This window comes from Eschrichtius robustus, chromosome X (genome assembly GCF_028021215.1).
Source record: "Eschrichtius robustus isolate mEscRob2 chromosome X, mEscRob2.pri, whole genome shotgun sequence".
Taxonomy (NCBI): Eukaryota; Metazoa; Chordata; class Mammalia; order Artiodactyla; family Eschrichtiidae; genus Eschrichtius; species Eschrichtius robustus.
This window is the reverse complement of record NC_090845.1, coordinates 28026338-28053189: the sequence shown is the minus strand read 5'-3', so window position 1 is coordinate 28053189 and position 26852 is coordinate 28026338. Positions and strand designations below refer to the sequence as shown.

Below are 26852 nucleotides of genomic sequence, written 5' to 3'. Positions count from 1 at the left end.
TAGAGTAATATATTCAGTAACTGTACTAAGCTTAAATGAACCTCGGGAATAGGTGCTGTGGTCTCAGTCAGTTTTCTATCTCTTTATGTCATCCGGGTGAATTTATAACATTTAAGCTAATGTCTCCCAGATAAAAAGGAGTTGCTCACATGTAGGTTATTCTGGTAATAAGGCCCCTTGCAAGCATCTGCAGCAGCTTCCTCCCTCAAATCAATGGGACACTTGATTGATATCTAATTCCTCTCTTTCCCCAGAGTCTATGTCAGCGCAGTACTGGGCTAGGCATTTATTTACCCACAGAAGCAAACTCCTGACTTGAAAATTATCAGACTGCAAACACCATGCCAGATATCATGCTAAATTCAGCAATGTTTTCTGATTCAAAATCATATGGATTCTAAGGTTTCTTCTTTTTTCCCAGTTACCAGCTGAATCTGAATCTTGGGAAATATCTCTTAGATTTTTCTTTTTATATCTGTAAGAACATATATTGACTAATCTTAATGTGTATAAGAAACTGAAAAATTGAGAGTTTTTATAATCATAGAAAAAACAAAATTATGCTAAGATTTTTAAAGGTAGGACTGTGATCTTTTAAATTCAACTTAAGTTTATAAACAGCTGAAAACTAGTTAGTCATAACAAGATAGTACAACAATATATTTCTTATTCTGAACTTTATTCTCTAAATTTTATTTCTGTAACTTAAACCTTCAACTATAATTCTATTGATTACAGAGATGGAAAGCAGTTGATGTACACACCCTCTGTAATAATATTCATAAGCTCTAATATAGTCATTGGTTTACTCTTTCCATGATTTTCAAGAGATTATGACTGTAATTTCCCACAAAAAAAGAAAAATAGGAATGAAGTCAGCAAGATGGTCAAATAAGATATCCCTTGCATGTATCCTCTCAGCCACAGTACAGAGCCAGTCCTGCCCACCCAAGGACCCATCCAGTGACCAGATAGAAGCCCTCCCAGAAACCTGGTGGGAGACATACCCATCCACACACCTGGCAATAGGTCCACCGAGTGAAGACCCGATTGTGGATCCTGAAGTGAACATTTGTCCAAGTGCTATACTACTGAACAAGATACTAGAGGCATTCCTATCCACCCAGAGACCAGACAGGATCCATGTGAACCTGAGCTCCTGCTCACAAGCCTGCCAACCATGAACTTCACTGCAGACCCGGCAACAGACTCAAAACTGGTTCCAGCCCAGAATGATTATGATTCTGGAGGTAGTCCCATTGGCCTGGGGAACAGACAGGAGAAGAACTTTACCTGCTAAAGGCAGTGTGTAAAGATTAGAAGAGATGTTTGCTCCTTCAAATGCACAGACACTAATGCAGGGATACAGGGATCACAAAGAATCGGGCAAATATGACATCACCAAAGGAAACTAATAAAGCACCAGTAACCAAGCCCTAAGAAATGGAGATCTACAACTTGTCCAACAAAGAATTAAAAATAATCATCTTAAAGGAAATCAGTGAAATGCAAAATAACACAGATAGACAATTTAACAGAATCAGAAAACAATGCATGAACAAAATGAGAATTTTATTAAAGAAACAGAAACCATAAAAAACAACCAGACAGAAATCCTCAAGCCAGCAACTACTTTGACTGGTGAATTCTACCAAATATTTAAAGAAGAATTAATGCAATCCTCAAACTTTTCCAAGGAAAAATTGAAGAGGAGGGAACACTCTCAAACTCATTTTATGAGGCCAGCATTATCCTGATACCAAAGCCAGAAAAGGATACTACAAGAAAACTATAAGCCAGTATCCCTAATGAATATAGATACAAAAAAAATCTCAACAAAATACTAGCAAACCAAATTCAACTGTACCTTAAACAGATAATATAACATGATCAAGTGGGATTTATGGGACTTCCCTGGCAGTCCAGTGGTTAAGACTCCATGCTTACACTGCAGGGCGCATGGGTTCAATCCCTAGCCGGGGAACTATGATTCCACATGCTTTGTGGCATGGGCAAAAAAGAAAGCGGGATTTATTCCTGGGATGCAAGGATGGATCAACATATGCAAATCAATTCCATTTAGAATATCATCAAAAATTATAAAATACTGAAGAATAAACTTAGCCAAAGAGGTGAAAGACCTGTACCTTGAAAACTATAAGACACTGATGAAGAAACTGAAGAAGAAACAAATGGAAAGCTATCCCACGTTCATTAATCAGAATAGTTAATACTGTTAAAATGTCCATACTACCCAAAGCTATGTATAGATTCAATATAATCCCTATCAAAATTCCAATGGCAATTTTAACAGAAATATAAAAAAATTCTAAAATTCATATGGAATCAAAAAAGACCCTGAATAGCCAAAGCAATATTGAGAGAGAAGAGCCCAGCTGGAGGCATCACACTTCCTGATTGCAGGCTATACTACAAAGCTATAGTAATCAAAACAGTATGGTGCAGGCATAAAAAACAGACACACAGACCAATGGAACAAAATCAAGAGTCCAGAAATAGACCCACATATATGTGGTCAGTTGATATTTGACAAGGGGGCCAAGAATACTCAATGTGGAAAGGATAATCTTTTTAATAAATGGTGTTGGGAAAACTGTCTATCCACATGAAAAAGAATAAAGTTGGGCCCCTATTTTACACCACTCACAAATTTTAATCTGAAATGGATTAAAGACTTAAATGTAATACTTGAAACCATAAAACTCCTAGGAGAAAACATAAGGAAAAACTCCTTAACATTAGTTTTGGCAACAATTCTTTGGCTATGACACAAAAAGCACAAGCAACAAAAGTAAAACTAAACAAGTGTGACTATATCAAACTAAAAAGCTTCTGCACAGCAAAAGAAACAATCAATAAATAAAAAGGCAAGTTACAGAATGGGAGAAAATATCTGCACACCATATATTAGATAAGGGGAGGATTAATATCTAAAATATATAAGGAACTCATACAACTCAATAGCAAAAAGACATGTAGGACATACAATGGCCAAAAGGTGTATAAAAAGATGTTCAACATCACTAATCATCAAGAAATGAAAATCAAAACCACAATGAGACCTCACCTCATACTTCTTAGGATGGCTATTATCAAAAAGACAAGGTGGGCTCCCTTGGTGGCACAGTGGTTGAGAGTCTGCCTGCCAATGCAGGGGACACGGGTTCGAGCCCTGGTCTGGGAAGATCCCACATGCCACGGAGCGGCTGGGCCCGTGAGCCACAACTACTGAGCCTGCGCGTCTGGAGCCTGTGCTCCGCAACAAGAGAGGCCGCGATAGTGAGAGGCCCGCACACCGCGATGAAGAGTGGCCCCCGCTCGCCGCAACTAGAGAAGGCCCTCGCACAGAAACGAAGATCCAACACAGCCAAAAATAAATAAATAAATAAATAAAATATAAAAAATTAAACATACAAGTAAAATCCTAAGGCGACTTCATTAAAAAAAAAAAAAAAAAAAAAAAAGACAAGGTAACAACTGTTGGCAAGGATGTAGAGAAAAGGGAACCCTTCTGCCCTGTTGGTGGGGATGTAAGTTGTAAAACAGCATGGAGATTCCTCATAAAATTAAAAATAGAAGTACCATATGATCCAGCAATCCCACTTCTGGGTATATATCTGAAGGAAACAAAACCACTCTCTCAAAGAGATATCTGTACCCCAGTGTTCACTGCAGAATTATTCGCAATAGCCAAGACATGGAAACCACCTAAGTGTCCATCAACAGATGAACAGATAAAGAAATGTGTATATGTGTGTGTGTATATACATATATATATACATATATATAAAAATACATACACACATATATACACACACAGTAGAATATTATTTAGTAGAATATTATTCAGCCATAAAAATGAAGGAAACCTTTCATTTTATTTAGATGGACCTTGAGGTCATTATGCTTAAGTGAAACAAGTCAGACAGAGAAAGACAAATAACTGCATGATCTCACTTACAATGTGGAATTGAAAAAGCTGAATTCATAGAAACAGAGAGTAGAATGGTGGTTGTCAAGGGCTGGGGGCAGGGGAAAGGGGGAGAGGTTGGTCAAAGTAAATAAACTTCCTGCTATAAGAAAAATAATTTCTAGGGATACATATACAGCTTGGTGAATATGGTTAATAATACTGTATTATATACTTGAGAGTTGCAGAGAATAGATCTTAAATGTTCTCACTACAAAAAGAAATAGTTATGTGAGGTGATGGATATGTTAAGTAACATTATTGTGGCAATCATTTCACAATATATATGTGTATCAAATCGTCACACTGTATACCTTAAACTTACACAATGTTATATGTCAATTATATCTGAATAAAGCTGGGGGGAGAAAGAAAAACAAACAAACCAAAAACACCAAACCTAACCAATTAATTAGTTGCTTTGTTACTTTAAGTCAAACAATTAGTCCAGTAGAATTTTCTCCTTCAATTTACCGAATGAATTACTATGTTTTATAAAAAGATATATTTGAGGGGGAAAACGTTTGGACTCCAGAGAGTTAAGAAATAAAAATATGAATTAAAAATATTATTAAGAAACCTTGAAGAGAGAAGGAGAATATAGAACTGTGTATCAGGAATAAAAAAAAGTGGTTGGAAAAATGATAAATAAATATTTTCCTCTTTGACATATGAGAGGATATTAGTCAATTCTCTTTGAAAGGATTGAGAAGCCAAAGGATCCATGGATTTTTTAGAACAACAGAGCTTTTAAGAAAATGTAGACTGAAGACTCCCTTATCAAGATGAAGGTGGTGGCTATGTTGGATGTGGGCTAGGAAAGAGATTTACTGACAATATAAATGGCTTGGGATTGACATTCACGTCTTTGGGAGTTTTTAACCTTTAAACACCTATTGAATGGTTGTCAGATGTTATTGGCAGGTGGCCACTTCTTCTTTTAAATTTACTTTCAAATATTTATAAGTCACATATGTGAAATTGACTAGTGACAGAGGCCATTATTCAGCAAATGGATTACCAAAAGGAGACCTGGGTAGGGCCCAATGATGAACTGTGTATTTCATTTTAAAAGGCGATTTTCTATGTCTGCATGTAGTATATTAGCACAGAATTATGTGATCATTAAAAACTAGCATTGACATAATTTGAATAAATAAGAGTTTTAAAAAAATTAAGTCATTTCTTTCTTGTATTTCAGATTTGCCTTCATATGCTTTTTTATATTTCCAACTAATAATTTTTCAATTAAAAACTCTGCAGAAATAGATGATAGATCTTTGAATAAAAAACATTAAGCATATATTAATATTTTGATTTTGTGATTATTGAATGTCATTGTTCTAATACATTCCACTTTTCATGTCAATTCAGCCATAGCGGCATCTGACAATTATACTCTAAAATAAAGCTGATTGAGTTTTACACTTTGAAAACTTAACGATACTGTTCTAGTTTACATGTTTTAGTACTTGGTACTTTTCTGGACTATTTGAATCCATAGGACCTCAAATACTGAAATGTGTCACTAATTAAAATATGTATGGTGTGATGTAGTGAAGAAAAAAAAAAGCCGCTGAGCTCAAATCCTGACTGCCATTAATTTTTATTTTGCTCATTTGAGACTTCGTTTCCTGATCTATAAAATAGCAGCTCCCTCAAGAATATGTCTAGGATTCAATGAGTCCCCACCATATAGTAAAATTCTTGGCCCAAAGGAGGCGTTCAGTAGATATTAGTTTCCTTCCCTTGCATCCTTAAGAGGACAGTGGGCAGCATAGATGGTAGAAGTCTTAAGAGGGTAAGACTTAGCAGAGTGCTATAGGGAGCACAAGATTTGGGGTAAGAAGGCTTGATTCCTACTACTTAACAGCTTACAATTTGGGGCAAGTTGTACACCAAAATCAACTATAGGTTTTTCCTTCTGGAACTCAAAAACACATTCTAGATAGTTCACGTGTAGGCAAATTATCTAATCACCACCACCAAAAAATACCCTAAAACAAACGAAAAACCAGATAGTGTTTCTAAATGATTTTACAGAAGCACTGTGTTTGACTGATAGACATGAGGACAATAATTCCTGACACTATTAACAGTAACCTTACAATTGAAGAAGAAAGGCAAATAAATCCTACGACCTAAGATTGCATAGATACCAATTTATTTCATATGCTTGAAATGGAACAGCTCTTCACATTTCCCAGGATCAGCGGGTGGAGATTACAAAAGATCGCTCTAACTCATTTTGTCCAATACCTGTAATAGCTCCCAAAGTAGAACTAGGAGAGATCTCTCTCTTCACCTTTTGAATAAAATAGTGATTATGGTGTTCTTATAAGCTTGCCCTGCCATCATTATGAATAAGCACATCCCTCAAACCCCATACATGGGGGATAAAAACAAAACCAAAACAGTTTGCACTCTGAGACAAACAAACATAAAGTAGATTCACCCTGTCTAGCACTAGATCTTCCCCACAAAATGGAGTCTTAAGCCTGTTCCCATAAGTTACTCCCTAATGAAAATTTATGCAGTACCTTACTGATATCTACCAATATAATCATCAATGCAAGAGAGCTACTGTTTGCTGTTTTCTTTTATTAATAGACTACCCATAACATTATAACCTTGTTTTTTCTTTAAATATTTGTTACATTTTCTATTTGTAGAGCCAATTCTAAAATCTAGACATCCTTGCAAAATTTTGGAATAATTCTTTCCTTCATGACTTTGTCTCTGAGCCCTCTGCTCCCATAAATAAATAAATGTGATAAGGAATCCTGAATTCATAATGCTCTACAAGTTGTAAGTATTCACTAGTAAGTGCTAATTACTCAAGGTGAAAAGGGCTGCAAACATGATGTGCCTGAAGTACCATTTTAGTAAAGATGAAGGAGAAAATAACTAGACCTTGGGATTATGAGGGGAATCTTTGTAAGTTAGGGGGAAATATGAATTGTATATGAGAGAGAGAAAGACAAGGGAGGGAGAAGAGACAGGAAAGAAGGAAGGAAGGAAGATATGAAGGAAGGAAGAAAGGACTACCTTTATATAAGCATTTAAACAAAAGTGGAAGGGAAACCCCAGTCAGAGGCATGGAGGGGCAAAGGATTCTGGTTGTTGTGATAAGTGTATTTTTCTTTTGTAATTATTCCAGTAAAGATGGTGGGATATTATGTTAGTGTATGTTCAGCTCTAGAGACAGTAGGTTGCCTTTATGAGGATGGTCAGCTAGCATTTAATTAGAATAAGGCAACACTCTAGAGCCACTACAAACACTTCAACTATCTTTATTTCTGATCAAAAGTAGATGCTTCATTAATTACCACAATGGATGTTAGAAATAAAGTTTCATTGCTAAAATTAGTGGCTTTTTACTAAGTATAGTGGATCTTGGAAATGGACCCTCCATGTTGAAATCAGTGCTACTCAAGACATATGCAAAGGAAATCATAAATAAAACGAAAAGACAACCTACAGAATGGGAGAAAATATTTGCAAATGATGTAGCCGACAAGGGATTAATTTCCAAAATATACAAACAGCTCATAGAGCTCATTATCAAAAAAACAACCCAATCCAAAAATGGGCAGAAGATGTAAATAGACATTTCTTCAAAGAAGACATGCAGATGGCCAAAAGGCACATGAAAAAGTGCTCAACATCACTAATTATTAGAGAAATGCAAACCAAAACTACGAGGTACCACCTCCCATCAGTCAGAATGGCCATCATCAAAAATTCTACAAATAATAAATGCTAGAGAGGGTGTGGAGAAAAAGGAACCCTCCTACACTGTTGGTGGGAATGTAGTACAGCTATATAGAGAACACTATGGAGGTTCTTTAAAAAACTAAAAATAGAGTTGCCATATAATCCAGCAATCCCACTCCTGGGCATATATCCAGAGAAAACTCTAATTCAAAAAGATACATGCACCCCAATTTTCACTGCAGCACTATTTACAATAGCCAACACATGGAAGCAACCTAAATGTCCATTGACAGATAAATGGATAAGGAAGATGTGGCATACACACACACACACACACACACACATATACACACAGTGGAATATTACTCAGCCATAAAAAAGAACGAAATAATGCCATTTGCAGCAACATGGATGGACCTAGAGATTAGCATACTAAATGAAGTAAGACAGAAAAAGACAAATATCATATGATACCGCTTATATGTGGAATCTAAAAAAATGATACAAATGAACTTAATTACAAAACAGAAATAGAGCCACAGGCATAGAAAACAAACTCATGGTTACCAAAGAGTAAAGGGGGGGAGGAATAAATTAGGAGTTTGGGATTTACATATACACACTACTATGTATAAAATAAATACACAACATGGATTTACTATATAGCACAGGGAACTATACTCAATATTTTGTAATAACCTATAAGGGAAAAGAATCTGAAAAAGAATTTTATTTATTTATTTATTTATAACTGAATCACTTTGCTGTATACCTGAAACTAACACAACATTGTAAATCAATTATTCTTCAATTAAAAAAAGACATGGATAACATAACATCATTTAGAGACACATCCCACCCCTCAAGTATCTAGTGGGGTCAGTGGCCTGCCTCCTTAGGGAAACTGTTCCAGGCTTGATTCCAAATGGTCCTGTGCCCTGATGAAGAATATTTTTTTCATAAATTCAAATTTATTTCAGAAAGAATGTAAAAAGTTACATGTAATAGAAAAGATGGTAAATATTAGAGAAATTTTTAAAAAAATATAAGTATAAACGTCTCGAATCATAACACCCTACAATGCTGTTTTCATGTTTAAATATTATCTTTCAGTTCTTATCTACATGGAGACATAGGTATGTGCAAAGCTGATGATCATAGTATACAAATCTTTTTGTTTTCTGCTTTTCATTTAATAGCATGATATTTTTCTGTATCACTACCCAGTTAATGAAGAATATTCTTAGGTGTCTCTAGATGGTTAGCCTAATCTTGCCACTGGCATTGTCACATTTGCCTCAGGGGCAAGGTTTTTTGGGAACTCACACACAGGCACACACACACACACACTCACATGACACAGAGCTGGGACTTCTTCAAGTTTATAGGATAGGTTAAATGATTGTTTATTAATAAATGTATATGCAGTAGAATTTGTCCAAATTTTCTTTCACTATTTTGTGGAATCAAGGTGGTAGAGGAGCAATTTACCTTCTCCTACTCCTAACCATTATGGTTACCTCATTTACTCAAAGGGACCTGAGAATTATGTGTAACTGCATTGTCTTGGTCCATCCTCAATAGCTGTGTTTGTCCAAAGACCAGCACCTCGTTTTAACTGGAACGATGCATGACCAGATTCCACGGGGGTGGCCAGGCTATAAATGTAAGTTGGGTCACCCTGTTACGGCAGTTGCTTTCTTAGCTAAGAAAACTTTCTGCTCTGGCAGGCAACATAGAGGCATGCTCTTTTTTTTTTTTTTTCAGAGAATCACAGTAAATTTGTGCTTACAGAAGTCTGGCCGAGTGTGGAGGATCAAATGGAGGGGAACAGAAAAAGGCTAAGAAGGTGGTGTAGGAGGTTTGCACAAGGCATTTGCAATGAAGACCGAGGGAATAGTCTATTTTCAAGAGGTACAATTAACTGACCATGATAACTAATTGGAAATGGCAGATGAGGAGGAAGTGAAGCAAATGAGGTAGAGGATGATACAAAGAACTGAGACGTAAAATGGAGGATGATAAGAGATGAGTGTGGGGGGTGCGTGACTCAAAAGCTGGGGTTGGAACCTATCATAGTGGAGAAAACCAACAGGTTAGCAGAGAAAAAAATGATAATAAAACAAGAGAACTGGGAGAAGGACATTTAGATTTACGAGTCATTTGTACACAAATGCAAGTGTAGACAGGGTTGTACATGTGATCCAAAAAGGTGGTGCTGCAGAATTAGAAGAGAAGTGCTAAGGCCTGAGTCTAGGGGAAACAATAAAATGTAAGGCTGTGTAGAGGGGAACAAGGAGTGATGTGAACAAACTAAGAGAGCAAAGCATCAATATGTTCCATCTTGGAAAAATAGAATCCTTTTGATATAGAACTGATACAGTCAGGTAATGCCTATTGCAATGACTTGAAAGGAACTGACTAAATGTGTCTAGATGCCAAATAGTCCACCTCCTAGTCTGATACAGTGATGGAAATTTGGGGGATTTGGAGTCATTTAGACCTGGGTTTGAACTCTGTCTTCCTGGTTGTATAACTCTCTATCAATAAAATAGCCAACACAGCCCTTGTCATTTAATACATATTCAATAAATAGTCAGTGAATCTGTTATTATCAATCACCATAGTTCTGACATTACTTCAAAATATGAGGTAAACTTTCTTTCCCTCTTTTTCTTCACTCTTTGCCTCTCCTTCCAAGAGCACTTTATGTATTCCCTTTTCACGGGAGATAACATGGTAGCCAAGAATAAAGAAGACCGATCAACTTTGACTTTCAAATTACAGTTTTTGAAGCCAAGTCAAGAATATGAAAAGTTTGGGGTCTCTTAACAATTATCTCTTCTTTGGAAAAAGAAAGGACTTGTGGGAGAGCTAGGAAGAATGGGGATTTGATGATGTCAGAGAAATTTTTCAACAATGGAAGAGTAGATATTTATTCAACCATAATAGCATGTGTAGAAGGATCTAAGGGGATGAGACTAAGGTTTAGAGGCATCTAAACTCTTCAGAATCTTCTACCATTCAGAACACGACAAAAAATTATACTGGAAATTGATAGTTTCGGTGAAATCATTCATATCATTCAGAACACAAAATATGTTCAAAATAGATAAAGTGAGACTTGTTTAGGTAATCTGCTTTTTCAGATATCTTCTACTATGCTAACTGTGCAAGCAACAGCAGATCTTTAGGTTATACTGAACACACCGAAGTTTTAAAAAGCTAAAAACAATAGGGGCTCAGTGTTCAATAAAATAAAGGCTTTGTAAATAGACCTATATTCAAATCCCATCTTGGCCACTTACAATAATACTAGTGTTATCTTCTTTAGTAAGTTATTTAACCACTGGGAGCCTCAGTTGCTTTATCAGTAAAATGGAGATTATAACATTGACCTTAGATTTTTTTTTTGAGGCTTAGCAAAAACGATTTTAAGAATGCCTAGCGCTTTGCTTGATTCTCATTCAACAACCACTCTGACATTGGCAATTTTCTCATATCTCTTTGAAGCAGTACTGAACAATTTAATAATTTGTATGAACAGGCAAGAAAGTTAGAAACAAAGAATAAATAGGCTAATTAGTACTTTAAAATGAAAAAAAACAACAACAACAAACAAACAGCTTTGCTGCAGCACAGACTTCACCCTGATGGGAAGGGGAGAAGGTTAAAAAGAGAGGAGTGTTAGGGATGCTGAATAAACTGCTCTTCTTCGCAAGTCTGACAAACTACAGTCCTACCTGTGATTTATTCCAGAGGCCCCTGGAAATGTGGTAGCATGGGCGATTGCTTTATTTTCCTTTGTACCAATTAGTGAAAAATGGATAGTCAATAAAAAGAGATTACAAAAATGATCAAGAAACCTTGACCATCTGTACAATTTATTGTCACTTCACATATGCTTCCTATATTGCAAGTCTATCTTATACATGAATCACTTTCAAATGACCAAAAAAGGAAAAAAAAACTTTAGTCCTCTCATGGGCGGTTTATGGAGCTCAATTTTAAGGACTCCAAATTCTTCTTAGATTGTACACATATTCATGACTGACCAGAGGCAAATAATAATTATGATTTCTACAAAAACAATATTTACTTATCCGATCTGAGTAAAAGTATTAGATTTATTATTATGAAAACAACTTGCTTGTACACTTTCCTGTCTGTTGGTCCCCACTTGGAATAAAAATTAGCCTGTCTAAATATAGCTAAATAAACAGGATTGAAAAGACTGCTGGATGATTTCTAAAATATTTGGTACTGTTTATTATAACTGACCAGTCTAAACAAGGAACAAATTGAGATTCAGTTCAAACTATTGGGCCAGGGAACACAATTAAAAGAGACACTCCTTACCTGTATAGAAGTAAAGCTGGACTTTCAGTACTGATTACAAGGTGAGAGAAAATGAACACTCTGATAACACTCTAATCAGCGTTTGTAATTCGCAAGTGCTGTTTGGAATACCTTTCTAAAAAGAGTAGGTGTTGCTTTACAATTTTCAGAGGAAAATACCTACTGGCTGCAAAGCATCACACATATAGTTCCATATAAAAGATGAATTTACAAACTGAACACTGAAAGACTGTGAGAGCTGCTGCAAATGGTTATTCAGGTAACTTTTCTTCCCCTCAAAAAAACAAAAGCAGGAAACAGAATATTCAGAAAGAACATTAAAAGAGGGAACTCATCTTACCTCCATCCAGCTCCTCAGCTCCAAAATGATTCCTATAGAAGAGCATGATTTCTATCTTGTAACACTTGTAGATGGTCACCAAACAAACAAGCAGCAGAAGGATAGCACCAAGCCCTCCAGCAAGTTCAACTGTATACATCAGCTCTAGAAAAAAAATTACAAGAGGGAATTATACCATATTCACATACAAAATCATAAATTCACCTTGATTTCACAGTTTTGTGGATGAGATCAGATGTAGGTAATGGATTAACACAACCCCTTCCCTTTCTGCCTGAGAATTTGATCTTTTGATAACTTTCTAGCTGTTTCCTTGGTAACCAGATAAGGTAGTATGTGGTAACTGTGTTTCTAAGCAACACTGCTTATGGTAAAAATGAACCTATATTGGTAGATTGCGTTTGGACTGAGAGAATTATAGATACCTGATTGGAAACTATAATTTTGGGCTTGCTGGAGTGCAAGTAACTCTTACATATAAACCCATCCCTTGTGGGAATCCTGTAAGCTATGCTCATGGAGTTGATAAAAGAAATATCGGTTCCTGTGGATATGAAGCTTTTAAGCCAGGACGGTTTCTGAACTCACCCAATATGAATCTTGATCCTTCCCACCTGAGCTGTCACCTGGGGGTTGGGGCTGAGAAGAGATGAGGGGTCAAACAGCACAGTTCCTGAAGGGCAGTGTGGACTGTCGCATAGAGTGTTGGGTGGACCACCTAATGAATACTGTCTGCTGGCTCCTGTCAGAAGCAATAACCACTTGTCCTGTAGCTTTCTGAATAGAGTGGTGCCAATGTGGCTGACCACGGTCTTGGAGGCTGAGTGCTAACCTGGGCTCAAGAAATAGGCTCTCTAGTGGATGTCACACCAGACTATGTTGGTAGTATTTTCCTTTCACTAAGCTACTCAAAAATTTTTTTCTTATCCTTTCTTTCCACTTTTACTTGGTATGTCACTACATTCTATCCAAAAGAGTAATTTTCCTGCCATTCGCTGTATACAAGTTCTCTTATTCCTATTGAATGTCTATATTGCATAAAAAATGATCAAAAAATTTAAGGGATAAAATATTCACTTCTTTTTTTCTCCTTTAGAGCTCACAAACATTGTAACAAATTCAATGATACTGGTATTTAAACATTAAGCCAGAATGCACAGATTTTGAAACTCACTTTAACTGCCTATTTATGCATGTTGACCTTGATCATCATAGTCCAAATGTTATTGATGGGTATCCATTGTTCCCTGCAGTTGACAACTACCTTGAAAAATACTAGTTTCCTTAATTACCGTTAAAGATAAATATTCCTGAAATTATGGCTCTAAAATAATGGTATTTTTGATCCTGTAATTTACAATCCACTAATGGGTTATCTAATTTTGTAACATAGTCAGTGTAGTTTTAGACTGAGAACTGTAAAATAATCTATGGTTTTGCAGTGACAACTACTCTTGGGTTACAAGATCACTCCTGAGATCTTACAAATAGGGTGAAATCATCATGGGTGCAATGTAGTATCTGATAAATAATCTGAAAAGTATGGCCATCATTTTCTCACAAGGACATGTTTGTGTGTGTGTGTGTGTTTGCATGTGATGTCACTTTTCCTGTGATGATAACAGAAAAAAAAAAACACCTCAGCCATATTTCTCATTATCTAGTCCTTCATTTCTAATTCAACAGTTTAATAAAAAAAAAACATATAAACTACTGTTTCATCAAGTGCATTTTTCTGCTCTTATTAAAATTAAATAGGACACAGAAGAAAAACTTATAAAAAGTGATTGGACTTTATGAATTTAAGAAAGAAAAAATAAAGTGAGTTATTAAATCTTTTAGAGTCTAAGTGAATTAATACGAAGTGTGAAATACTAAAAAGTACCTCAAGGAAATTTATATATTTTTTATTTGTAAATATCAGACAGCTTTATCTGCTGAATCTTGTGAGGGACTACACAAGATAGTACTACAAAAGTACCAGGAATAAAATACAAAACCCAATTTAGTATAATGTTTTCCCACTACTATGTGAACAGAAAAGATTAGTGGGTAGATAAGTCTGTGGGGTACATTGAGTCTTGTTCTCTCAGGATATCAGTTAAACTCCACCACACACAGAAGCCTGTATAAAACTCTAACTTATGCCCATAGGCTAATTTATATACCAGAAAAAATCTGATTTAAATTACACTGGGTATAATGGGAGAGAGAAGCATTTGGACTATGGCTACTTTTTTTTTAACATCTTTATTGGAGTATAATTGCTTTACAATGGTATGTTAGTTTCTGCTTTATAACAAAGTGAATCAGCTATACACATACATATATCCCCATATCTCCTCCCTCTTGCGTCTCTCTCCCACCCTCCCTATCCCACCCCTCTAGGTGGTCACAAAGCACCAAGCTGATCTCCCTGTGCTATGCGGCTGCTTCCCACTGGCTATCTATTTTACATTTGGTAGTGTATATATTGGACTGTGGCTCCTTTTAATATTCATTCTGTTTTCTAATATAATGTATTACACACTTGGAATTCATCACTCTGAAATTTGTTGTGTGAGAAAAGAAATAAAAAAATAATGGAGAATGCTTAACTTCTACTCTCAAACACTGCTAGCGGAAGTGCCCAATGGTACTACTATATTAGAAAATTTTGAGTAGCTGCTAATAAAGTTAAATATGAATCTACCCTATGAACAGCAGTTACACTCCTAAGTATTTACCCAAAGGAAATATAAGCAGATGTCTACAAGAAGACTTGTACAAGAATGTTCAGAGTAGTCTTATTCATAGTAACCACAACTGTAAACAACCCAAATGTTCATTAACAGGATATGATGAACAAACTGTTGTGTGTCCGTGTGATATAATATACTCAGCAGTAAAAAGAATGAACTACTGCAACATGCATTAATCTCACAAAATTATGTTAGGTGAAGAAGGTCAGACACAAAGTAATACCTTCCGTATAATTCTATTTAAGTGAAGTCCAAGAGCAGGCCAAAATAAACCTCAGGGATAGAAATCACAAAAGGGATGCTTTGTGGATGGGTGATGGGAAATTTTATTGGGAAGGGGCAAGAGGGAACATAATGGGGTAAAAAAACAAACAAAGAAAAAACCTCTGTGTCTTTTTTCAGGTGTAGGTACAAGTATTGATATATACTTTTGTCAAAACTCATTGAGCTATAAACACTTAGGATCTATGTGTTTTATCTTATGTTAATTGTACTTCAATTCTTTAAAAATTTGACTTTTTTTTTTTTTTAAAACAGTCATTATAAGTTCTAACCCAAGGGCTATGTGGGAAGAAGCTGTAAGGAAAGCTGGGAGTCAGGACAGCTGCTTTGCTCTAGATAAGTGCCCAGGCAGAGAATGGTTCTTTCATGGTGCCCCTAAGCACATCCTTTGATTCTGGAACCATGGCACTGGGCCTGGGCACCTAGCATGCCTTACACACCCATATCTCGTTGAATAGCTTTTAGAACAATCAAAAACTATGCCTGAAATATAATTCTATTAATCCAGTAAGCAGAATTCTCATTTTCTTCAAATGGTATTTGTAACACTGGTCTCTACACACATTTTTTTTTAACTTCTAAAAACTGAATACGTGTAAGAGAAAAATTTTACGACAGTAAGTCTTTTTTGTTTTCAGAGAAGTAGTTGCCCAAATGTGAATTATTCCCATTGCTAGATGTCATGAGCCACTCAAAAAACTGTATATACTACCTTGAATACACTATTTATTAGGCTAACCAATAATACTGTCTAAAATGTAATGAGAAAAAGAGAGCAGGGTTGATGAGGCTTGGGAATTACAGAAATGGTCTTGTGTCACATGAATACCTCCTTTAAGGTACAAACATATGAAAACTTACATATACCTAGAGTGTGAGCAATAAAGCTAGAAAAATTCTTCTGAGCCATATGATAGTCATTTTCTTAATACTAGGGATACCCAAAACTAGACCAAGAAACAGCATTTACAGAGAACTAACTTATCCTGAGATCTTGACAGTATCTCAGATTTCCCCCAGAAACCTCTATAGTATTACATGGAGAAGCACGGTGTGCTTATAACAAACTTGTAAGTCGGAAAAGAAATGTGTCTTTCCCCACAGTCCACACAATAGTGCTTGCTCCTCAGTTACTACGTTATTTTTATAGCGTAAAGACTAATACACCTGCCTTCATATTATAAATGTGTGCAGGTTAAAAATTTTTCCATTGAAGTTTTTTCCATTGGTTTATATAGCATGTGTAAATTCTCCCAAATAAAATGGTGTATTAGATTCAGTTTCCACATTCTTTTGCTCCAAGCTGGACACATTCATTAATATGAGTGCCAGCCATTATTGCTTATACATTAGGTCAGGACAAAATTACTAGGGGTTAAATTCTGTTACTGTTAAAAGAAATGATTGGGGCTCACTGCTGTATTTTATCTTTACATTACAATGTGAATGGTGTTGCCCCAGCAAATGTCATTTCCTTTTGAAATGGGATCTGCTTTTCAGCTCAAGTTCAAGCTGCCTGCAGTGGCAGCATTTAAAAAATAAAAAGATTCCATTTCAGCACAATTCAACATCAGAGGATGGAAAGAGAAAGTGCAAACCTTTAAAAATCTGTTTAGCCTTTGTGTTATTTTGTTAAAATGATAGACTCTGCCCCCTTTAAGGGACTGAGACTGAATACTGAAAATTGTAAAGCAAAATCGCTAGGGAAAACCTAAGGGAAACCGGCATTTGGTTAAACACAACAAATGAACAAGTACCAAAGAGTTACATTTAAGGGCACAGGCAGTCATTTAGTTACAGGCAATTAACAATAGTCCGTGGAAAGCTCCAGTATGGCTAAGGGAAAACACATTGATTATTGCTGCAGTAGTAGACTGCTTTCGGAATAAATTGCTTCAATTTAAAACTAGATTTGCTACAAGCATTTTGAGCAACGACTACAATTTTTTCTTATCAAGACAGTTGGACCAGGCAACCCTTTAAAAGAAACAGCTAATTAAAATAAAGCGCATGCCATCCCCTAGTATATTGGATTACACTGCAAATAATAAATGCATTTGGTTTACACTAATCTTGCTGCAATTACCTAGTATAGTTTGGAATCCTGTTTTTTTTTAATTGGCTTGTACTTAGTGTTATTGTTTGCAAACTTTTTCTGCTAGGTATCTTTGAAGAGGTAAAGATGTTAACAGAGTTAAATCAAAGTTTATATGTAATTGTGTTTTTTTAAAAATTATTTATTTATTTATTTGGCTGCACCAGGTCTTAGTTGCGGCAGGCGGAATCTTTTAGTTGTGGCACGTGGGATCTAGTTCCCTGACCAGGGATCAAACCTGGTCCCCCTGCATTGGGAGCGCAAAAACTTAACCGCTGGACCACCAGGGAAGTCCCTATATGTAATTTTGAACTCTTCACTTGGAGTATTCATTTTGTATCTCCGTCTATATTTATATATATAATCTTGTTTAAAGTGTAACTGAAGACTTTAGGTGGCTTATTCTTATATAGTTCATCCTAAAATTGCCTCATTCATTATATAAAGTCCTTTGAAATGCTCTGCCCTGATTTATATGCAGTAAAATGCAAGTTTGTGGGGGAAATGCATGATAGATAATATAATGATCCCAGTTTATTCATTAGCGTCACCAAGTACATTTCTTCTTCTCTCACTGTGTTACAAAGAGCTAAACTTTATAAGGATTTATCCATCCACATAAATTCATATGCATATTTATTTCTCTGGAGCAGTATAACTTATTTGTTCCTGGCAGGAGGATAATTATGCTCAGCCTACAAAGATATTCAACTCAATTCTACAATACATCAATGCAATTTAGAAGCAGTTATAATGGTTTTTTTTGGTAACACATTAAGAAGCTGAATTGCTATTCACATAATAGCAAGAAAATGTTTTCAGAAGGTATAAACTGATATGTAAAGATAGTAGTTTTGCTCTTGCAAAAGTGCTTTTTGGAACAAGAAAAGGTATACATAATAATAATAATATTAATAATAAGTAATAATAATAATAAATGAAAGTGGTCTCTGAATTTAACAACGTGATCTGTGCAACCAAACATTTGGGCAAAAGGTTACCTTCCAAGTAGTATATTTTGCAGTTTTGGAAAGAGGTTTTCAGCCAAAGTATCAAATTAACTTTAACTTACTGTCAATTAAGAATGCAAATATGGTGGATGAATCTAGAGACTGACATACAGAGTGAAGTAAGTCAGAAAGAGAAAAAGAAATACCGTATATTAACGCATATATGTGGAACCTAGAAAAATGGTACAGATGACCTGGTTTGCAGGGCAGAAATTGAGACACAGATGTAGAGAACAGACGTATGGACACCAAGGGGCGAAAGCGGCAGAGGGGGGTGGTGGTGTTGTGATGAATTGGGAGATTGGGATTGACATATATACACTAATATGTATAAAACGGATAACTAATAAGAACCTGCTGTATAAAAAAATAAATAAAATAAAATTCAAAAAAAAAATAAAAGAATGCAAATATGGTCTTGGCTGGGACCCATGATTAGGGTCTAGTTAGACTAAGCTCCCACAAGCCCTTGGATCTGAAATGTTACACATTAATAAACTATTAAAACAAAAAATTAAATGAAAGACTAGATGGAAAAAATGCATCATTCTTTATACAGTTAGCTAGAGCCTACCCTTGGAATGTCTTTTTTCTCTCCCCAACCAGATAGGAAGGGTGCTAAGTTTTGTTTTATATTTTTTTCTATGAAGTAGGGAATATTCATAAGTGGTATGTATTTTTTTTTTTTATTTGGCTGCACTGGGTCTTAGTTGGGGCAGGCGGGCTCCTTAGTTGTGGCTCGCTGGCTCCTTAGTTGTGGCACGGGGGCTCCCTAGTTGTGGCACATGGGCTCCTAGTTGTGGCACGTGGGATACTTAGTTGTGGCATGCGAACTCTTAGTTGTGGCGTGCATGTGGGATCTAGTTCCCTGACCAGGGATCAAAACTGGGCCCCCTGTGTTGGGAGTGCGGAGTCTCAACCACTGCGCCACCAGGGAAGTTCCAAGTGGCATGTATTAAAAGACAATTTAAAATAAGTAATGACAGTAATCAAATAAAACATGAATCCATGAGTTTATATTAATTATAAACAAATTAATAAAAAGGAAAGCTCTCCTTTAGGGCAGAATGCCAATTGGCAAATATAGAAGGAATAATAGAGTTAGAAATCACCATTTTCCCACCATCCTAATAATAATTGACTCAGGCAAGAATTATCAACAGAGGCTAAAGTTAATGGGTGAAAGATTGATGAGGTAGGATATTCCTACTGTCTTAAAGTACCTCCCTACTGATTATTTATTAATGATTAAGGGAGAAATGGACACCATCTTTAGGAAGTGACCAAAATTAGCATTACCAGTAATGGGACAAATTAACATCATGTACCTCCTGATGTAATGCATTAAGAAGGCATAATATCATTTATGCAGTATTCCAGCCACATATAAGTAAATATCCTAAAAAGGAGTAAAAAATAAAATCTGGTTTCTATTCTTCGAAAATGTCAATGCCATGAAAGACAAAGAAAGGTTGAGGAACAATCCCAGATTAAAAGAGATTAAAAAGACTTGACAACTAAATGGATTGCATAATTCTGGATGGAAAATGTGGTAAAAGGATATTATGGGAATACCCTTTGAAATGTGAATATAGACTATATATTAGTGAATAGCATTCTGTCATTTTCGATTTTCCTAAATTTGATAAATATACTCTGGTCTTGTCAGAAAATATCCTTGTTTTTAGAAGATTCATGTTGAAGAATTTAGTCATGATGTCTGCAATTTACTCTCATGTGGTTCAGCAATAGTATGTGTTTGTATACATAGCGTAGCTCTATCTTTTTATTTACCTAACTAGATGAAGAGAGATAAGGCAAATGTGGCAAAATGTTAATAATTGGTGAACCTAGTTGGAGAGGCCATATGGAAATTATGGTAAGATCACAATATTACAAGTGCTATTGTAATTAGAGAATATTTTGGGTTGATTATTTTGGATTAAAGTTATTCACAGCTATTCTATTATAATCTTTGCAAAGCCTTCAGTTTAATCTTCCAAAAACATGTCCTCACCTTGGAATTTTCTTCAGTAACTGTTAGCTGATTTACATTGCTCATGGGAAAAAGTCCAAACCCCTTGTGTTGGCATTCAAGGTCCTTCACTCCTTTAATTGAAGCAGCTGATTAACCTCCAGCAGGAATTATCCCTCCAATGTGAACTGAATTTGACATATGTTTTCCCAATTCTGTACCAACCTAGAACTTCTTTCCATTTATCAAAACCCTACCAATCCTGCAAGGCAAGGCTAAGATCTGTACTTTCAGTGAAGCTTTTCCAACTAAAAGCAATTTGTGTCCTTAGAACCTGTATTTTCTGTAGCTTTTTTGATGACTTACCATACTGCATTATACCACTAAGTGTTGTTCATGGTTTTACATGATAAACAATTGCTTTACCTTAGGGCCTCCCACTTTGCTTCTTCAAGTCTTTGTTCATAGAACACTTTTGCAACTCGGTCCACTGACCACTCATTCCAAGTCACAAACCTGTGGCTGTATCCACTTTCCTTTCTCTATTTTTCACTATAGCACTTATCATTATAGAACATAGTATTTAATTTTCTTATTAATATATTTATTATCTATTGTCTATCTCCTCCCACTGGAATTTAAATTCCATCAGGGCAAGTTTTTTTTGTCTATTTTGTTCATATTTTTTAACTGATTCTATCTCAAGCGCCTTGAAAACTATCTGACACATAGTAGGAGCTCAATGAATATTTGAATAAATGGATGACTGGATGATTAAGAACAAATGCACTTTTCTAATGAAAAGTTAGATTTTTGTGCATTCCCACTCTAAAATGACGAGAATATCTCTGTGAGCCATTTTTCCATACAATGTGTCATGAGGTTCAAGCAACTGATGGGGTATAATTATTAATACACAGTCTATTAGTTTGATGATAAAACTTCATTCTATAGAAAAATGGTCAACTTCATAGTACAGATTTAAAAGGATTCTTTCATCCATAAATGCAATGACAACATACATAGTCTTTATAGACTTAAAGAATGAGGAAAGTATTGTTTTACATCTTTGATATTATTATTCATTTTTGTCTTTTCACTCACTCATTCACTTTCTTTTTGTTTTATAAGTGCCTTAAATGTACCAGGTGTAGTGCTTTGAGTTCTAGTGATAAAATGATGGATGAAATATGCTCCTGGCCTTAAAGGAGCTGATGTGTAGTTGTAGAGTCAGGCATGCAAGGAAATATTTAAAAACAAAATAATAAGAGTTAATATTTATTGTGCACCTAAGTGTCACTCTGCTAGGCCTTTTATATGGGTGTAAGAAATGCTCTACTATAAGAATAATACCCAAGGACCGGGTGAGCAACTCACTCAGGGTGTTTGTGTGTGTGAGTATTTGTGTTTCTGTTGGGGGATCTTAGAGATAGGGATCAGACACTGTGTGGCACAGTACAGGACAGTGGCTGCAAAGGAGTTTGGCAAGTAGTTTGGTGTGGAGTATGGGGAAAGCAAGTGTACGGTGTAATGGGTGATGGTAGGCAAATTCATGCTCTGATTTCTCAGCTAGAATATATTTATCTTTTTTTTCCTTTTCCAAGCAGCTAGCATGCACCTTGAAAATAAATATTTGTTTGAAGGATTCATGGTATCAATTAAGTCAGGTTTCTTAAAATTAGGTCAGAAAAATAGGACAATGATTCTCCCTAGTGGAAAATTGATATATATTTTCAAAATGTACCGTGTGGTATTAGTAACACAGACAGAGCTTTATCTCTGAAAACATTTCCCCTTTGGATTCTGAAAGCAATGTTTGAAATAGGTCTATCCAAAGACCATAATGTGGGCTGTACACAGACTATTATGTATTTGCACACACAGACACATACAAAGTATTCAGATGGGGTCTCCTTCATCTTAGATCTCATACAACTGAGCATGATGGGGAGAAGCCAGACAAAGGAAGATACTGCTATAATAAACAACTAAATGGGCCTCAGGTGACCAGCTTAGAAGACAGGGCCATTGTATACAAAGGTGTCAAACCTCACTGATGCCTAAAAGAAAACCTCTTAGAAGAAAAAGTATTTGTTTTACCTCTACTAGGAATTTCCTTTTCAACATGTCATACAAATAGACAGTCACAGATGGAATGTTACAAAACGTCTCTGGAGAGAAAATTGTCACAGTGAAGGTGGCATTGCCATTTTACTCCTTTTTGTTAAGGGCTGCAGTGTTTATCCTAAAAGCAATCCTCCACCAGAGGATATATAGTCACAGTTAAAAGAATTTGGTCTTCCACTGGGAATGCTTTGGACTGGCCAAAGAACCCAGAACATCTGGACTGCTCAGATAACCAATAGAAGGAACCATGCTCTCGACAGAAACACTGAACACTTCTAAAAAAATCGTATGATGATTTGTAGTATAGTCAGTATATTCAGTTGTTAAAAATCGATTTATAAAACATTTTACACATGTAAAAACGGAGTTACTGCAATATACAGAATGGGATGCTTTGATAAACTTTAGAATTTTATGTTATTATTATAATTTTCTTCCTTTAAGATTTTAACTTATTTCATAATTATTGAAAGCATTAGAATAAAACGTGTTCAGCAAACGCTGTTTCTCTCACAAGACAAGTTTCATTCAAAATCTTGGTCATTCCACAGAGCTAGAGACTCAAAGGACGTAACAGAAAAATCCATTTCTTATCCCTGTTGAATCTTTTTTGATCACTCTTTGTTTTCTGAAAACGTAAAAATGTTGAGGAAAATAGTGGTAAGTTTGCCTTCCTTTCTCATTTTGTAAAGAGATACTAGTCAAGAGTTTATCAACATCTAAGTTTTTTCTTTTTCTCCCATCAACACTCTGTGAAGGAATAGGCATGCTTTGGGAACTACCAATAGCAGAAACTACCATTCCTTGATTCCTCCTAAGGGAACAGTAAGAAGTTCCTTAAGCCACGACAAGGTTGAGAATAAAGTGGGTGGCTCATATGTTTTAGTGGCCTGTGTCGTCAGGATATATGAAAAGCCTGTCCTCAGTAATGAATTCTCTTTTACCAAAACAGCGGTAATACTGCCCTGCTTCACAAAGAGTAAGGCATTATCTTATTGTCTCACTCTATGTATTGATTTTTGGTGTGTGAAAATTAGCAGTGGTTTGAGAAAATGCAAAAGTCAAGGTGTCCCCTAACATGCAATGTTTTCTAATACAGACAGATATAAAGTGGAAGCAAGAATACATTCAAGGAAACAGATTTTAACATACTTTTAAAATGTGGAAATAACTTGATTTTAGAGCAAACAGATTAATGGTAGGTTTCCTGTAAGAATTTTAAAATTCTTCAGAGACTGCATCAAAATACATTTATTTTTTTCTCACCTTTTTTCCTGACTCTATAAACTATGCTTACTGTAAAAATTTTGAAAATCATGTAACAATAAGAAAAAGAAATTAAAGGTCACATGGAATCAGACCGCCCTGAGATAACCACTATTACTACTTCAGTTAAAATTTTTTTAATGCATCTCTTTCTAGTGTATTAGGTTTCAAGTGAACTTAACAGGGGCAAGTGACCTATAGTTTTAAATGCTAACACTTCAAAATAGCTTATATTTTGCCTTTTACTCTGGACAGTTTGGAATAGAGTTATCCAAGGTGGTTTATAATCTGTGTTTTGCTAAGAGCCCTTATGGTAAACTCTTTAGCCTAATTAATTTTTCATTCACCTGTCTGTTTACCCAATCATCATTTATAGATGCCTAGTTCAGCCAGGCAAGTCTAGCAGGAATTATTTAACACCAATAGGGAGTTTTTCTCTATATAAATAATAACCATGTTTTTTTGCAACAGTTTACAAATATTCCCTGAAAGAGCAGGTTAAAACATAATCCCATTTTAGAGAAAATATGGATTTCAAATTTCAAATTTTAGTCTAATTGCATTGTTTTACAGACAAGGAAGCTAAACTGGTCTGAGAATAGTTAAAAGTTGACAGACTTTCCTGGCCGACCAGTGGTTAAGATTCCGTGCTTTTACTGTAGGGGGCGCGGGTTTGATCCCTGGTCAGGGATCTAAGAGCCCACATGCCACGTGGCAAGTTGAAAATATATTTTAATATTATCAACTTTTATGGGACTACTGAGTTGCCACTGACATTAATCTGCACAAGACGATGGCCAATACGGAATTTTGTTGTGATATCTTTAACGTATTCCTTTTAGCTACTTTCGATAGTGATATAGCTAAATCATATAGATGTATTTGTTCACTTGGGGAGAATCAGAAATGCACCCAAGCAGTTGTGAGTCATTACCTTGAAATGGTGAAGTAGTATAAATGAGTTTTCAAGTCATATTCACTTTATATTTCATACTAGAATTAGAATTCCAAACTGATTTAAGTCAGGCAATTTAAGTATCATTCTTTACCTTTTGATAATGGCCTCTTCCATTTTAGTTTCCATAAATTTGGTAACCATTACCAGTCAGCACTTTGATCTGCCATAGCATATCTTAAGGAATTATAATTTCTATTCCGCAGTTATAGGAACTTATCTAAAGATCTGAGTCAACTTTACAAACACTTAAAACTATAAGAAAATTCCTGGGAAGAGCAACTGTTTCATTTCACTTTCAAGATTTGCAAAATGAGGTACAATGACTCAAAACTCTGAGAACCTATAAAATCTGATGAATGGGCTAATATATACTGTTAGTCACCCGGAGTTTAATATGTTCTTAGAAGACTACTGCACTGTGGCTTAAGGACAATTAGTTAACAAATGATAAAAATGAAGAACAATGACATAAAGAGACTTGCTTTAGGTCACACACAAGTGAAGAGTCAAAAACAAACACTCTCAAGTAACTGTCCATTTCTTCACCCCTGGTCACAATTTTTCAGTCAATCCTCATTCATATCAAATTCTAATTCATGGTAATGATTCTTGGGTGATCTTTAAAATGACCTTTTTGTGCTTTCTTAAATATACCACTGGATTTCTTTTTGTGAAGTACAAACAAAATCTATTTTAATAGCATTTAAATGTCCATTTTTAATTTAGAGAAATCAACCTCCAGATATATCATTCTTCATAGAACACATGCTAAAAATAGTATATGTGCCCTAAAAGTAGAGACTAATAGCTAACATATTTCTTACAGATGGCAAATGTAATTCTCAGCACTAAAATCTAATACAAGTTACCATGGAAATTTATTGGAAATCAACACGTTTTTTCCTACTATATGACCTGAGAGAGTAGTTAGCATTTTTTTATGTGTCACGTCTAACTTCTCACTTTACTGACGTGGTTGTCAAAGTTTGATATACAGGGAACTGCTTATTAAAAGTTATACCTTGCATTTTTGACCCAGTTGTGCGATTTCTCAACTGAGTGCAGGAATTCACAGCCATAAAAACGCACAGCCATCTTCCTCTCCCCAACAATGTTGCTTTCATGCCCCAGGATGGTGATAGACATCCCTCTGGCAGCAGTGACTCAACTACTGAGGACAACTAACCCAGTGCCTTGCCCAGAGCTGGGACTTAATTCATATTTAGTGAATGGGAATGATTTATTGCTTTCTCATACAACAGCATTATATGAATCATCTTTAACCAGCAGTGAAGTGAGACTTTGAGCAGGATATGAAGAATTGTCAGTCAGTAGGTTGTCCTGACCCAGAAATAATGAGAATATTAAGGTAGTTCTGAGAAGTAAAAGTGAATGGTGTGTTGGTGGGTAGTGGCCATGGATATGCTACTCTGTTTGTGATCTCTGATCACATATGTGGAACTGTGCTATGTGCGTGCTCAATGATATCTGTGGGCTTCTTGCAAATATCTTAAACTGAATTATTATTTTTTAAAGTGCCTGTGTGCTACTTTCCAAGGCAAAGATCTGAGTTCCAGTGAATTCCCTCTGCTCTCACTGTAGGTTTACTTGTGTTTTTATAACCTCTTTAGATGCTAGAAAGACGCCTGTAAAAAATGATTTGAACTTTTGAACACATAGGAACTGTTTATCCAGGTTCTGTTACTGTGTTATTTTTTTCTTTGCCTGTTTCGCGATCATATCATTGACCAATAAAATGTGGAGGTTCAATCTTCATACTGTCTGCCCTTCCTTACTACACATAATTGAGATTTAGCTGAATACAAGTGTTTAAAACAGGAAATTAGCAGTATTTACTGCCCATCATATATCTTGTTCCTCCTTGGGAACTGCTATTTGTGCAGGCTGAACACTGTATACAGCCTATTTGCATAGGCTGAAATATATGTATATATCCATATATAGGTTGTTGAGACATCCCTAAGTGGATT

The 26852-nt window shown here is 35.6% G+C and overlaps 1 protein-coding gene across 1 annotated transcript in view; it reads right to left on the bottom strand.

Annotated features, from left to right (window-relative positions):
• The window catches only part of IL1RAPL1 (interleukin 1 receptor accessory protein like 1), a 707257-nt gene that overhangs the window by 4857 nt on the left and 675548 nt on the right, over window positions 1-26852 (bottom strand). The window contains exon 9 of the mRNA XM_068532589.1: window positions 12408-12551. Within this exon, the coding sequence (XP_068388690.1) occupies window positions 12408-12551 (144 nt within the window). The remainder of the gene's footprint in view (window positions 1-12407; window positions 12552-26852) is intronic.